This window comes from Gallinula chloropus (genome assembly GCF_964237585.1).
Source record: "Gallinula chloropus genome assembly, chromosome: 5".
Taxonomy (NCBI): domain Eukaryota; kingdom Metazoa; phylum Chordata; class Aves; order Gruiformes; family Rallidae; genus Gallinula; species Gallinula chloropus.
Window position 1 is genome coordinate 28180612 of NC_140090.1, and position 14478 is coordinate 28195089.

The 14478-nt window shown below is 46.1% G+C and overlaps 1 protein-coding gene across 1 annotated transcript in view; it reads left to right on the forward strand.

Annotated features, from left to right (window-relative positions):
* Nucleotides 1–14478, forward strand: part of HDAC4 (histone deacetylase 4) — a gene marked incomplete at its 5' end in the record, with an annotated part of 200178 nt that overhangs the window by 93018 nt on the left and 92682 nt on the right. Inside the window, 2 exons of the mRNA XM_084265228.1 lie at nt 1879–1999; nt 8476–8597. Of these exons, the coding sequence (XP_084121354.1) occupies nt 1879–1999; nt 8476–8597 (243 nt within the window). The remainder of the gene's footprint in view (nt 1–1878; nt 2000–8475; nt 8598–14478) is intronic.

Consider the following 14478-nt stretch of genomic DNA (forward strand, 5'->3'; position numbering starts at 1 on the left):
TGTGCCCAGCTGCTCCCCCAGTCAGGACTATGCCAGATCTTGTTCTCCAGTTCCTTCTCTCTCATCCTCTTATTCTGGCACACCTTTGGCCTCCATTAAGGACAAGTGTCCTGCTTCCTGCTTCCTCCATATGTATGGGCTTTTGATGCCTAACTTCTGCCCTTGTCCTCTTTGCTTATATGTATATTATATATGTGACAGGTTCTCCTTTTCTGCCTTAGCATCTCCTTTAACATCTTTGCTGGCTACTGTACAGTGCTTCTGCCTGTGGCAGCGTGAGCAGCTCCCACATAACCCAGTATATTATATTACATTACATTACAAGTGAGTTGGGTTGGGTTTTTTTCTTTTGATCTTCCACTCAAGGGTCAAGAGCTGAGTCAGAAGGTCTTGCATGACAGCTCGGTCCGTGGCTCCATAGTTGCCCTAGGAAGGGAAAGCCTACACATATTTATCTTGTTAAGTATATATGGGGCCTTTCAGCTTCTGTTTAAGGAGGGAGACATGACAGGGGAGCTTTCATAAACCTCAGGATCCAAAAACTGTTTAGCTTCAAGTCTTCTAGATAATGTCAGATTTATCCCAAAGCGACAGAACGCAGCCACATTTGATTATTTTAAAAAGGCTAATAGATTAGAGATGACACTTTTTGGAGAGAGGAGGCCTTTAAGCATGAGTTTATCACCTATTCTGATCTAGCCATGCAGCTTGCTATACGCATACGACTTTGCCTCAAGCTCCTCGGTTGAACTTCCCCTTGGGGTACACGCCAAACACACATTTTGCAGAGCTAGTGAGAAGCTCAGGACACCAGAAATATGATTTATTTTCAAGCTTTTCAACATGGCATCAGTGGTTGAGCAATATTATGTCTTTATAGGGATACTGCAGGTTTTCTGTTCTCGAGGAGATACAAGAACTTGTTTTCCTGGTCTTTCAGATGTCATTGTTGAGTGGAATCCAGGAGACAAAACATCACCCTGTTGTATTTTAAGTTTTTTATTCCTGGTGGGGTGGACAGTTTTCCTGGCCTTTTCATTTTCTCATAGCCCAGATATTTTCCTTTGGAATTCTTGCTTTGCTCTGTGGTATAGATGAACCATGGTTTTCCACACGTTCTGCTTGCCAAACTCCCTATGCATTACTCCATCAGGAACTCTGCCTGCAAATCTGTTCTGTCAACTGAATGATAATTTTAATCCATCATCGCAGGAAAACAGACTGGTCTCTATTGTGGAGGAAATAATGATTAAAAATTACACAGTTGACATTTTAACTCCATGCTGCAAAATTACTGACTTTCTTCTTTAAATGTTAGATTTTCTATTTGAAGAAGGAGATTGCACACTTGTAAATGAATTGGAATATTATGTAGGTCTTATTGTACACAGATACTTTTGAACAAAGAGGTCCCTATTTACAAGAGTTTTCAAGACAAAATCTACATATGAGACATTCGTCTCATTCCCCTTCTGCTTGCAGATGTGACATTTAAAAACTTGAGTGTACACAAGACCCTTTTTCTTAAATACCTTTGATGAAAAGAAAGCTGGAATACCTCGTACAAGTGCTTTATTCTAGGCGTACTTCTGTGCGAGGGTAAAGATCCTCTTCAGAAATCTTTTATAGTGGAATGATAAATCTCTGATTAAATGACTGTTTTCAAACATAAGTTGTGATTATATGCAAAGCTAAAGAGAAAAAAAAAAGAGAGCTCCTCACTGGAGCCGCTTTGTTCTTTTCTCTTTGAAAGGAAAGTTCTTCTTTTGGACTGGAAATCAAAGATTTAATTCTGAAATCTTTTTACAAATTTCCCTTCTTTAAAGTGTGTGAATTGATGAAATAACCTTTTTATTATTATTATTTTTGACATTACAGGTGCGGTAGCAAGCACAGAAGTAAAGATGAAATTACAAGAATTTGTCTTAAATAAGAAGAAGGCGTTGGCGCACCGAAATCTCAACCACTGCATATCCAGCGACCCCCGCTTCTGGTATGGGTAAGTGGTACTGGGCTTATCTTTATGATTCAGCCGGTGCCACCTTTTTTCACAATTGCTGGAGATGTGGGAATAGACCTGATGTGTTTATGGGATGAACCAGAACAATGATTGACTTTGCTGTACGTTACCAAGCTGCGTTTGTCAGAGGGCTTGGATGTGAATCATAGAATCATAGAATGGTCTGGGTTGGAATGGACCCCAAGGATCGTAGAGTTCCAAACCCCTGCCACAGGGTTGCCCAGGGCCCCATCCAACCTGGCCTTGAACTCCTCCAGGGACAGGGATGACTTCCCTGCCTGCAGTGCTGCCACCATATTTGTGTGAGTAGCAGCCTTTGCTCTCACCTTTGATCCATGTCTGTTCAAACTCACAAGTTCTGCCGTCAGGATCAACCTTTGTAAGTTCTCTAGCTCTTCACCCAGGCTTGAGTCTCACTGGGGGTTAGCAAGCTTGAGCTTCAGGAAAACAAGGATTTTATGGTTAGTGAATTCCAACTCAGGCTACTTGAGCTAATGTTGGTGTTCTAAAGCCTTTCATGCTTGCTTCTCATCTTCGTCACTCCAAGTTGGAACTTTAGTTTACTTCTCTGTAAACTGATGGAAATGGGAAGCCTGTCCTATCTGCACATCTAATAATGGTTCCCTCAACATCTACCTTTTCAGCTGAAAATCATCAACTGTTGGTCTCCTAGAAAACCCAAATGTCATGGGGAGCAAGAAGGTAACAGCTGATGTTAGAAAGAGACAAGATCACAGGAACGACTTCTTCGATTACTTCTGATGCACCAAATAGCAAATATAAGCAATGGCATTATAAACTAGAATGAAATCTCTGCTCCAGGAATCCACTGCTTTATTGTAGGAAACAAAATCTCTGTACTTTAAAAAAGGGAAAGGGAAAATGCCAAACCCAGAGTGTTCTGGACGTTGACTTTAGTGACTGTAAAATGACATTTCAAGTCACAGAAGTCAAGGAAATTTTACCGTGAAGTTTGTGTTTGAGCTGAACGTCTGACAGTATTTTAACTCTTAAGAAAAGAACATTTAGGCAGGGATGATGAGGTCATAGCCAGATGATGTTTCCAAAGCCAAGAAACTACGCTGAAATTCAATTTGAAAGAGATCCCAGCTCCAAACCAATACAGAAATTGTGAAGTGCAGTTGGCAGCAAAATTCAAACAATATTCCACGAGGGTGAGATTGAACAGCTTTAATACATCTCCGGAAATCTAATCTGGGACTTAACAATGATGTGGCTATGGCACTGACTAAAGTAGTGAAAGGTTGTTAGTTTGTGTAAAGATAATGTTTAAAGCCCACCAATTCGGGATCAAGGACAGTAGAAGACATTTCAATCAGCACACCATCAATAGATTTTTTTAGATAACTGATTTTCCACTCTCCTTAATTGAGCCTTACTGGGAAACGTGGGGATTTTATTGAAGGCAGTTGATGACTATCTGAGCCACTAAATTCTCCTCTTATTTTTTCCGATTGGTTAAGGTGCCTGAAGTGGTATAAAGGCAGTTAGAATTAAAGACAGTAAATACACGCTTTCTTCCAAAACCTTGGATCCTTTGGGCCTAGAGAAACCTGCCTTCTAATTGCCATCACTGATGAATGCAGAAAAGTGAAAAATAAATTTGGGAGTCCACTGAATTCCTTATGTTTTGCACGGTTTTCCATCAGCTGCTCTTTGACTGGGAACCCAGCGTTTGGAGGCGAACCAGAGAGCAGTGCTCCGCATTACAGGGTGATTCAGGAGGTCGTTGAGCCAAGTCATCTCTAAGGTTTCAGTCTGTTTCCTGCTCTGTTTCAAGCTACCGTTGAGAACCTCCTGAGCACTGCTGCCTTGTTGAGGTTTATGGTGGCGTCCACTGATCAAAACACCCCTTTCCTGGGATGCCCCAGGGATGCCAACAGGTAGAGACGACAGTCGAACTGTTGCACAAGCAGCCATCCTTTTTCTGCCTAATTTACCAAGTCTGTCATCCCCTCAGCTTCATCTTTTTGGTGGTGGGAGAGGATCAGTTTCTAGCAGAAGGTGGGAAGAGGGATGAAAGAGCCTCCAAGGCCTCACAAACCTTTCTGAGGGTCAGTCTCGGAGATGAGTTGCAGGCGGGCAGGAGCTCACTGCTCAGCCTTTGAGAAGGGCAGGTGGCAGCTGGGCTGCCTGCCTCCAGTGGCTTTTCCTGCAGTGGAGGATTACTAAACACACCCGTCAGTTGTTCAAGATGTTGAAGGTTTTTCACTTCCATTCAATTTTGGATTTGTAAAGAGAAAAGGCTTTAAACTACTTATTTATACAGCTTCTCATAGGTTACCAGTTGGGTTCGAGAGATGTTTATATACGCGCATACTTGTGATGTGATTCAGTTGGGCGGTGTTTGGATTTAACACAGGCAGACAAGGCTTTGCAGAAGATAGACTGGCTGCTCCTACTGTGAGCAAGAAAACCAATTAAGTGGTAACAGATGCTGAAATAGTCTTGTAAATGACACGCCTGCTTTTAAACACTTCCTTTGGTCTTATTAAGGTTTGTGAATGCTTTTTTTTCTAATTATTTTTTATTTATTTAATTAAAAAAAAAATTGAAAGCATTACGTGGAAAAAGCAGATCTCCTGAGGGTATTGAACACCCCAACGGGTCTACGTCAGTGGCTGTGATGTGATATGTACTCCGCTGACGTGTGAAATAGCTGTCATTCCCCTGGGCTTTTGGGACAAGCTTGGCTGCTTCTTTTGAGATGTCCAGATGTTTTTGGCTCCAGTGTCTTGTATGGGGAACTTTGTTCAGCGCTGTTGGTTGCTGGTGCAACACTTTTAAAAAGAATATGTTTTAGTAATGTTTTTTTAATCACTGATGCCAATGGGCATTGGTGCACATGCAGGTCAACCATTGAGAACAAAAGGGACTGGTTTTTAGAGGGGGGTTGAAACACAGTCGTAGTCCAAAGAATCTGCTAAAAGAAAGGAAGGAGCTTGATAATGCTCAGTAACGTGTCTTGGGGGCTTTCACAGAGCTCTTGCTCAGTCGTCAGCTCTCTGGCACTCAAGCCACTTTGTAACCTCTTTGTTTAATATATACAGCTCCCGTCTAGATGTAATTGTTTAAAATAGCTTTGTGGGCTGTAATTTTCAGATTATGTTGATGATAGGCAACAACAGGAGAGGTTCTCATGGATTTCACTGTCAGACTGTCCCTCCCACGGATTCTGTACCCACCGGACAGCCCCGCTCCCAGGAGGGTTTGCTCTTGAAGATACTCGAGATGAGTAAGAGTGGCTTAGCAGGAACACAGACAGAGCACCTCAGGCTTAGCAACTGGGGCTATAATTTCCCTCGGAAGCTGTCAGAAATGCGCTTGGGAAGTAGCCGCTCCATGCGGTAGCAATCACCAAGGGGAGTTGAGCTGAGTATTTGCATGGTAAGGAGGTAGAGAGAGGTAATTACACAGCCAATTACTCCAGCGTACAGAGGTGTCTGCAGTCTCCACACACAGAGCCATCCAGCACAGACATGCGTGTTTGAATAGATACTCTCTTTACGCCGCGCCGATGAGCTTGGAAGTGTGGTGCAGGGTTTGGAAGGACCTCTGTGCTCAGATAACAGGAGGTGCATTGCAGAAAGCCACGTGCTTTCAGGAACACCTGCTAACTCGAGGCAGCAACACAGCTTCATCTCTCTCAGGTCCCCTGAAATTCCTGAAGGGGCACGCAGAGCCAGTGCAGTTTGCTCGCAGCAGCGTAGGGGTGTTGGGTCCCAGATAATGTGTTCCTGTTTGCAGGGTTAAATATCTGTCATTCAGCAGCCCTGAAGCACATCTAAACAGGCCCTTTGAGTTGCAGCGCTGTCCATAACAAAGTGATAGAAATAGCTTCAATGTACATGATTGTGCAGCTGAAGTCATGATTAGTAAAGAAAAAACCAAGAAAAAGAAAAAGCCTATTGCTGGGATAGGCAAGAGCCAAAAAAAAAATGCCATTGTGTGACATGGTGGGTTTGAGGGCTCTTGGCTTCCAGCGTCCGGGCTTCCTGTTTGTGAAACATCTCTCTGTGCTGCCTTTCCCATGGCATGAGAAAAGAAAAGGAAGAATAGAAGGGAAGGAGCCATCCAGAGGGATCTTGACAGGCTAGAAAGATGGGCCTGGGTAAACCTAATGAGGTTCAACACTGCAAAGTGCCAGGTGTTGCACTTGGGCCAGAAGAATCCCAGACATATACAGAGACTGGGAGAAGAGCTCCTTGAGAGTAGCCCTGAGGAGAAGGACCTGGGTGTCACGGTGGATGTGAAACTTCAGTGTGCTCTTGTAGCTCGGAAGGCCAATGCTATCCTGGGCTCCATGAGAAGAGGGGTGGCAGCAGGGTCAGGAAAGGGATTGTCCCTCTCTGCTCTGCCCTCGTGAGGCCCCAGCTGGAGTCCTGTGTCCAGATCTGGGGGCCCAGTACAAGAAAGATGTAGAACTGTTGGAGAGGGGTCAGAGGAGGCCATGAAGATCATTAGAGGGCTGGAGCACCTCCCCTATGAAGAGAGGCTGAGGGAGCTGGGCTTGTTCAGTCTAGAGAAGAGAAGGTTGCAGGGGGACCTCATTGCAGCCTTCCAGTCCCTGAAGGGAGCAAACTAACCGGAGGGGAATTGGCTTTTTAAAAGGGTAGACAATGGCAGGACAAGGGGGATGGATTAAAGCTAAAGGAAGGAAGGTTTAAATTGGATATTAGGGGGAAGTTCTTTACGGAGAGAGTGGTGAGGGGCTGGAACAGGCTGCCCAGAGAGGGAGTGGATGCTCTGTCCCTGGAGGTGTTCAAGGCCAGGTTGGCTGGGGCCCTGGGCAACCTTGTGTAGCTCCAGGCCTGGAGGTTGGTGGCCCTGCCTGTGGCAGAGGGTTTGGAGCTCTGTGATCCTTGAGGTCCCTTCCAACCCATGCCATTCTATGATTCTATGATTCATGAGCGGGTCCAAGCAGACAGAGCAACTTCTGTGTTCGGGAAGGATTCAGATATCTTTTCAGTTGGGGTCTGTTTTGCTTTCAGGTGATGATGAAGCTGTGCACACAGGTGGACATTTATGGGTGCAAATGGAAAGAAAGGAGCACACGATGTGTGTGAAGGCTCATGAAAAATTGAGCCTGAAAATTGATTCCCCCTGTATGGACTGGGGAGTTTGGAGTGCAGGGGGAGAGGATTAGTAAGCCCCAGTGAATCATACTACTCGGTGTGAGCTGTGGGTATAGAAAATTGCGATTTAGGTGGTCAGATAAATTTGTCAGAGTTTTTTTGCAATGAACTCATGTAGAAAATGTGATTCCTTTTCCTGATGTTTAGTTACCCCCCTTTTTTTTGAAGGGTAGAGCTTGTAGTGGGATTTATGCTGTGTATCTTGCCAAACAGCCTACTTGTGATTTGAGCTTTCAAGGAATTGGATGAATTGGTGTCATTTTCAACTGGAAATGGCTCATTTTCGTTTCTTAAAGAACCTTTTGTTGGGGAATATTTTTAACCAAGGTCTCCCAAGAATGCCTGGTTATTGGGCACTGCAAAATGGCAAATGTTCACCACTTCTAACGGCGTCCTCTCTTTCTGTTGTCCTGCATCCTTTAATATTTTGGGGAAATAATGCAAGGCTTAAATTCTGCCTACTTTAAATTTAAAATTTAAGATTGTTTGATAGTTTAACAGTCATTCTGTTGATGTGGCTGCTCTGCTAACCCACACGGTCTGGAGACGTCCCCAAGTCTGCCTTGGTTGGGTCTGGTACAGCTCCTGAGGGATGGCAAAGCTGGGCATGATTCGTTAGGTAGGAAAGACGCAGCCAACAAACTGGTAGGAGGCTTAGAAAACTCATTAATTATTTAATATACTTAGCAAACAGACTGTAATTTACTTCCAGCAGCCTGCTCAAACAAAGCTATAAATTACCAGCTTTGAGAAGTTAATCTGGAAAGGTGTTGAGTCCTTTGGCCCCATCTCTGGTAGGTACTTGGGTCAGGAGCAGCAAAGGAAAAGACAGATGACCACCTGTGCAGCATGGCTGCTGTCAGCCCATTTAAACCCATGGCACCCGATGTGTTCGTCCTTTGGTTTCATTTCAACCTTGGACTTTGTCCACTGGGGGTTTTATCCAGTGAAGGGAAATTGTTCCTTCAGGCTGTAGTTGAGGGCAGTAACAACAACCATGCTTCTCCTCGAAGATATATGACTTTGTGAAATCCAGCCCAAGTACGTGCTTAACATGATTCTTAGGGTTCAGTGCCTTGGTGAGGTGAGCCCTGCTCAGCAGGGTAGTTCTTACTCCACAAGCTAAGCATGTGTTTAGTTACCTCCCTCAGTTTCTAATGTGCACAAGTGCTTGGAAGGAGAACTTTTCCTTCGCGCTTTTCTCGTCTAACTAAGCTAACAGAGGAGCTGCGATCCTTCCCTTTGTGTGTCACTGGTGTGAAGCTTCTCCCTTCTCTCTCTCTCTTTCCTCCTGTGCAGGAAGACACAGCACAGCTCTCTGGACCAGAGCTCCCCACCCCAAAGCGGCGTATCCGGCACCTACAATCACCCTGTACTGGGGATGTACGATTCCAAAGATGACTTCCCACTCAGAAAAACAGGTAACGCTCACGTTGGATGTCTGTTACCTACTGTCTTTGCTGCAGCACTTGGTCCTCCTAATTTCTTATTTATTGTTTTTTTTTTTTTTAAAAAAAAAGTTATGTTACCAAAAACCTGTATTTTGTGGGGTAATTAACATGGTGGTATTGGACTGACGGTTGGACTTGATGATCTTAGAGGTCTTCTCCAACCTTAAAGATTCTGTGATTTACTTATCAAGCACGTCCTCTGTCCCACTTCCCCTTCATCTGTCGCCGTGTGTGCAGTGTCGGAGGGTGGCTGGAGTGGCATTGGGTGTGCAGATCTGCCAGGCTGAGGGCTGGAGACAGCGGAGTTGTGTGTCAAAGTTTGCAAGATGTTTTCATGAAGTCAAAGCTTGTACAGAGATCTGGGGGTCTGAAGTCGAAGTGTGTGTTGCTGAGTAAGAAAAGTACCAAGAAAAGTTCATTTCTTCTGGGATTTGCATTTTATATACAAGCTTCTACTTAAAATAAATAAAGATGTTTCTGCCAGTCAAAGCATCGGGGCTTCCTGCATGGGTTTTGGTTCACACCTAGACAGTTATTTCTCAGTGAGGTCTTTCCCTGCATGGTGGCTAAGCAGGTCAGTTATTTCTCAGCTATATATTTTTTAAACCAGGTTGTTTTGGTTGGCTGTGGTCCTCAGCTTCATATTGTATGCCTGAGCCAACACAGCCTCAGCTTCTAACCTGGCCAGCTCATGATCCTTGGCCGCTTCCTTCGGGGAATAGCTTGGCTTCATGAGTTCATCCCGATTTGGGGAGCAGTGCTTTCGCCGCGGGTGGTGCAAACAGTGCTGTGTTGGAATTCACTTTGGAATAGGGAAGAAACCTTTTCTGGGAGGATGGAATCGGAGGTAAAGAGGAAAGCAGAGGGGTGACTGAGCTTCATACCTGCTGCAGGTGCTGCCTAGTGAGGTTTCAGGTATGATTTGCAGAGCTTCAGATGTGGAGGTATGAGCACTGGTACTCAAAAAAGCGTAACATCCTGTGATATGGAACAGTGGTGACATGTTAAACCAACTGTCCCCGTGGCTTTGTTACTCAAACCGGCTGCCCTAAGTCCGTTCCTAAGAGCTGGCAGCCCCTCCATTGCCTTCGGGGAGGGATGTGGATATTCTCACAGTGTGTTCCCTAACAGAAGTAGAGCAGTTCTTATGGGTAAAGGAGTGTTTTAACGCAGTTCTCGTTACCTTTGGAAACTTGGTGTGTTTTTTCTTCCTTCACTATCTAACAAGAAAGACAACCCACACCTCCACACACCTCCTTGTGCCTGCCACCTCCCAGTTCTGTGGATTTAAAGACCTTCTTTGGGACCTTCTTATTCTGGACCACCACTCCTGGCTTGCTGGGCAGATCTGTGGATGGATTCACAGAGTGCAGTAGACTGTCTTCCCCCTCCCTGGGCATGGAGGATTGGCTGGCAAGTGGCAAACAACCTCAACTGCACAAGAATTCGACCAAAAATTGGCAGACCCTTTCCAGGATGCAGTGATATTTTTTTGTGTGTGTGTCCTGGGCACATCTTGTACATTTGATAGTGGTTTTAACTGCGATGTCAAAAGCAGAGCTTGGAAAGCTGGATTTGCTGCAGGGTAAAGCATCCTCTGATCGCCTCTTCTAGACGATGAAAGACCAAACACCCCATTAGGTGCAAGAGATGCTCCTGCAACATCAGCACCCGGGACACCTGACACGGTGCTGTTGGGACTTGGGGCCTCTGCACATGCCAATGGGGGAGTACCCTCAGCCCTAAAGCTGGTGAAGCACCAAGACACCTGTGGGAGGAGAAATGCAAGCTCGGGCTGCCAGCAGCCATTGCAGCCGTTCTCTTCTCCACTGCTGAAAGCATCTGGGCTCTGCTGGGAAATGGCAGTGTTTCCACACAGGATAGTGTCCTGCAGAAGTTGGGGCCTGCAGCCAGCATGATTCCTGGAGATTTTTAGCTTCTTTCCTCTACTTTGTGGTACCCGGTGATCTGTTTCTGGTGCGGTAACATCCCCACTCTGTAAACGGGCTTTGGCTTGCTCTAGAACCAGCCCCACTCCACACTTTGAGGGACCTTCCCTGCCAGACTGAGTGGGAGGATGGGTCGCCCTTCTCACTCCTGGCGTTGCGGAGGGGATTTTGGCGGGAGGAGGGAAGCGTCTGCACATCTTGCCCCTTTGCGCTTCCCAGACTGAGGTCTCAGTAAGACTGGCTGAATAAAAGCCCTGCTAGACAGGATGAATTAAGGATGATAAATGTATCTAATCGCATTATTAAAAATGGAAGCAACCAAAATCATTGTTGTTTTCAAAGAGGAAGATGGGGAGCTGATTTAGCTTTTCCAGAATGCTGATGCTTGTTCTTTTTGGGCACTGGCATTAATCTTTTGGGGACTGCTCTGCGATACGCTGCAAGGTTCAGGGGACAATATTCTTTCTGTTTTTTTCTTTTCTTTTCCTTTCAACGTAACAGCACTTCAGTCTCTGGCACAGCAATGCCCTGCAGATATTCCACTGCCAAGAACGTTAAGTTGCTTGGAGAAGAAAGGCTCCTTAGCAGCCTGGTGTAAACAAAAGGCAAGCAGGGCTGGAGCCCACCCTAAATGAAGTTCTTTATGGTGGGTGAGCTTTTCAGAGTTTTTGGCACCAGGCAAAACTCTGCCTTTGTGTGTTTGTAACTTAAAACCAACATATCTTGTAGTCCAGTTTTATTAAATTTGATTAAGTATTTGCAGTTCAAATAACAGAGTCCATCCCCACCCAGCTCTGCTTACCAGGGCTGTAATCAAACCACTGTCACCCTTAGGGGCAGGATGACTCAGGGGGCTGCGACAAGGCGGATGGGATGCGTTTCTTCTCAGGTGCATTTTCAGAGTTGGCAGAGCATCCTGCATGTTGAGAAATCACTCAGGAAGCATAAATACATCATTACTCTGGGTTTTAAAAACCCTGCCTTTCTTTACTCTTACCTACTTAAAGCATGTCAGTGTGAGCACGGGTTATCCCTTCTGCATGCTGGGAGAGAGCGTGCAGGTCTCAAACATGAGCGGGACTCTGGTGGGAGAGCCCCCAGTGAAGTGGCCGTGCTCGCTTTCGTAGCAGTCCATGTGTGCGTGGGTAACGGCTTCAGGGCACTTCCAAACCTCAGGCATGGGAAGCAGTCAGCGCCTGCAGCCAACTTAGGATGCGTCCTGTCCCCTGAAACCTTCCCTGGCTGCATGGCTTCACTCGGTTGCATTCCAGCTTCTTGGACGGATGGATTTCACTTGGTTCACTCCAACTAAACACTTTGGGGCTCTTCCTTTTATTACTGCTTCTTTAACTGAACTAAGACCACGTTGGTTGGCGCTGCTCATGTTGTTGCTGTTAAATAACTGGATTAACATGAGGGGGTTTATTTCCCCTTTTGTGTAGTTTCCTTTATTGTAGCGATGTTTCCTTCCGTGTTTTGTCATCAGCTGTTGAGAGGGGAAAATAAAAGGGATCTTTTCTGCCCTTGGATCAAGTCTGGTGCCTTCCAGATTTAAAGAAGCTTCATTACGTGCTGCAAGCACGTAAACCTCTAGAGAATCATCTCGGAGTGAGTTTAGAGGCTGGGTTGGGGCAATCTTTTGCAGCCTGTTTTCATACCCCCCCCCCCCCGAGTTATTTCTTAACAGCTTCCTCAGAGCTGCTGAAGGTGTTTTCACCTTCCCAAGGAGTACGGTGCCCTCGGTTTCTCCCCAGGAGTAGGGTTGCTCGTGGCATTCCTGCTTTGTGGAATTTCAGCAGTAGAGGTGTTCATACCCCACCTGGAGTATTGTGTCCAGTTCTGGGCTCCCTGGGATAAAAAAGCCAGAGATCTCTTGGAGAGAGTACAGGGGAGGCTACAAAGATGATGAAGGGCCTGGGGCATCTCCCCTATGAGGAAAGGCTGAGTGACCTGGGGCTGTTTAGCCTGGAGAAAAGAAGACTGAGGGAGGACCTTATTAATGTTTATCAATATCTTAAGTATGGGATGCAAGGGGAAATGGCCAGCCCCTTTTCAGTGCTTTGTGGAGACAGGACAAGGGGCAATAGCTGCAAGTTAGACCACACCAACATGGGGAAGAACTTTTATCCAGTGAGGGTGATGGAGCCCTGGGACGGGCTGCCCAGGGGGGTGTGGAGTCTCCTTCTCTGGAAATATTCCAGCCCCGTCTGGACACCGACCTGTGCAATATGAGCTAGGGAGCTGCTTTGGTAGAGGGGTTGGACCCAATGATCTCTTGAGGTCCCTTCCAACCCCTGTGATTCTGTGAAAGCCTGTGGTCATTGAGAAGTCTGGCACGGCCGCTGCCACTGAGAGCCCTTAAAAGGGAATGAGTTCTCTTTTTAACATGCTTTTCTGCTTGTTTACATGGAAGGGATTTGGGTGGGTGTTGGGTTGGGTTTCTTTAGCATCCTGTGCAGGGCTGGACCATGTCCTGTCCGACACTAGCTTTCCTAGTTACTCCCACATAGAGGTAGCATACAAATTCCTTGGGTTCATTGGGATTTGATAGCTAATCAGGATTTCTGATGGAAACCAAGCATTTCAGTTAGTTGTCATTAAAATCAGGAGAAGTTTTGCCAAGCTTGGCACCTGCCAGAGTTGCCTGGCCAGCACACATCAGGCTCGCTGGGACGCGTGAACTGGAGACATCTCTTTATTTAAACCCATCCCCAGAGTGAGATGAACAGCTCATCTCTTTTGAAGTACTCACAGAAGATGTTCTCCGGAGTCATAAGCATCCACAGGACCCATAAGCATCCGCAGGACCCATGTGGACCGCGAGGCAGGTTTGGATCTTGTTGAGGTTTTGCTGTTGGATAAAGCAAACCTTCCCTGAATCAGCTCCTCTCCTACCAACCCTCAGCGTGCAGGAGGGATCCATGCCTGTTCCACTGCTTAATTGGCCTGGCTCCTGCCCTTCAAATCTTCCTCCTGGCAGATCTGCAAGCAGAGGTGAGATTTTTGACAAGGCTGATGTTAACAAAACCCCACTATTGTTTCCTTTTGTCCTTTTATCGTCCTTTTGTGCTTCCCAACCTCCTGGCGTACGCCAAGCTGCTGTGGTTCATTGCGCAGAAGAAGATCTCCTGTGTCCATCGAGAGCAACGGGCAGCTGTTTTTTGGTTGTTTTGGCTCAGTTCCTGGGGCTTCTCATCCCACAGCTGCTGCAGCCATGGTCACTGTTGCACGAAGCATCACCGAAGCTCCGGGTCTGCCTTTTCCCTCCAGTAGCGCAGCTGGCTGCACTGGGGAGGTGAAGACCAAAAGGACGTCAGTGGGCAGGAAGATTTTAAGGAGGCAAAGGATTCCTGTGGTCCCAACTATGTTTTTACTGCAGAGCTGTGGGATAGCATCTCAGGGTGTGAGTTTCCACTATTTCCAAAACTAGACTGAACTGAGCGCCAGCCCGGGAGCTTACAAAGACATCTTTGGCAAGTGTCTGTCTCTGAATTTTCTGCCTAGATCTCAAGTGAGCGTGTGTGTGCCTGTGGTATGTACTGTACTTGGGGAGAAATGACAAGTAGAAGGTGCCACAGACCCCTCTTTCAGCTCCCTTTCTCTGGGAAGAACAAGTATCCTACTGTCGTGGTTTTACCCCGGCTGAGAGCCGAGATCCACGCAGCTGCCTGCTCCTTAAAGGAAGAGAGCAGGGAAAGAGGGAAGGGAGGGGTGAGAGGCAAGGGAAGGGAAAAGGAAGGGGCAAATAACAACCCCAAAAGCAAGAAACTAAAAGGCCTATGGGTTGGGATAAGGATAGTTTACTAAGATAACAGAAAGATAAAATAAAACAATGCTAACAGGACTTTAGAGCAAGAAATATATGAAGCTGTTGCTACACAATGCAGTTTCTCACCGAACCC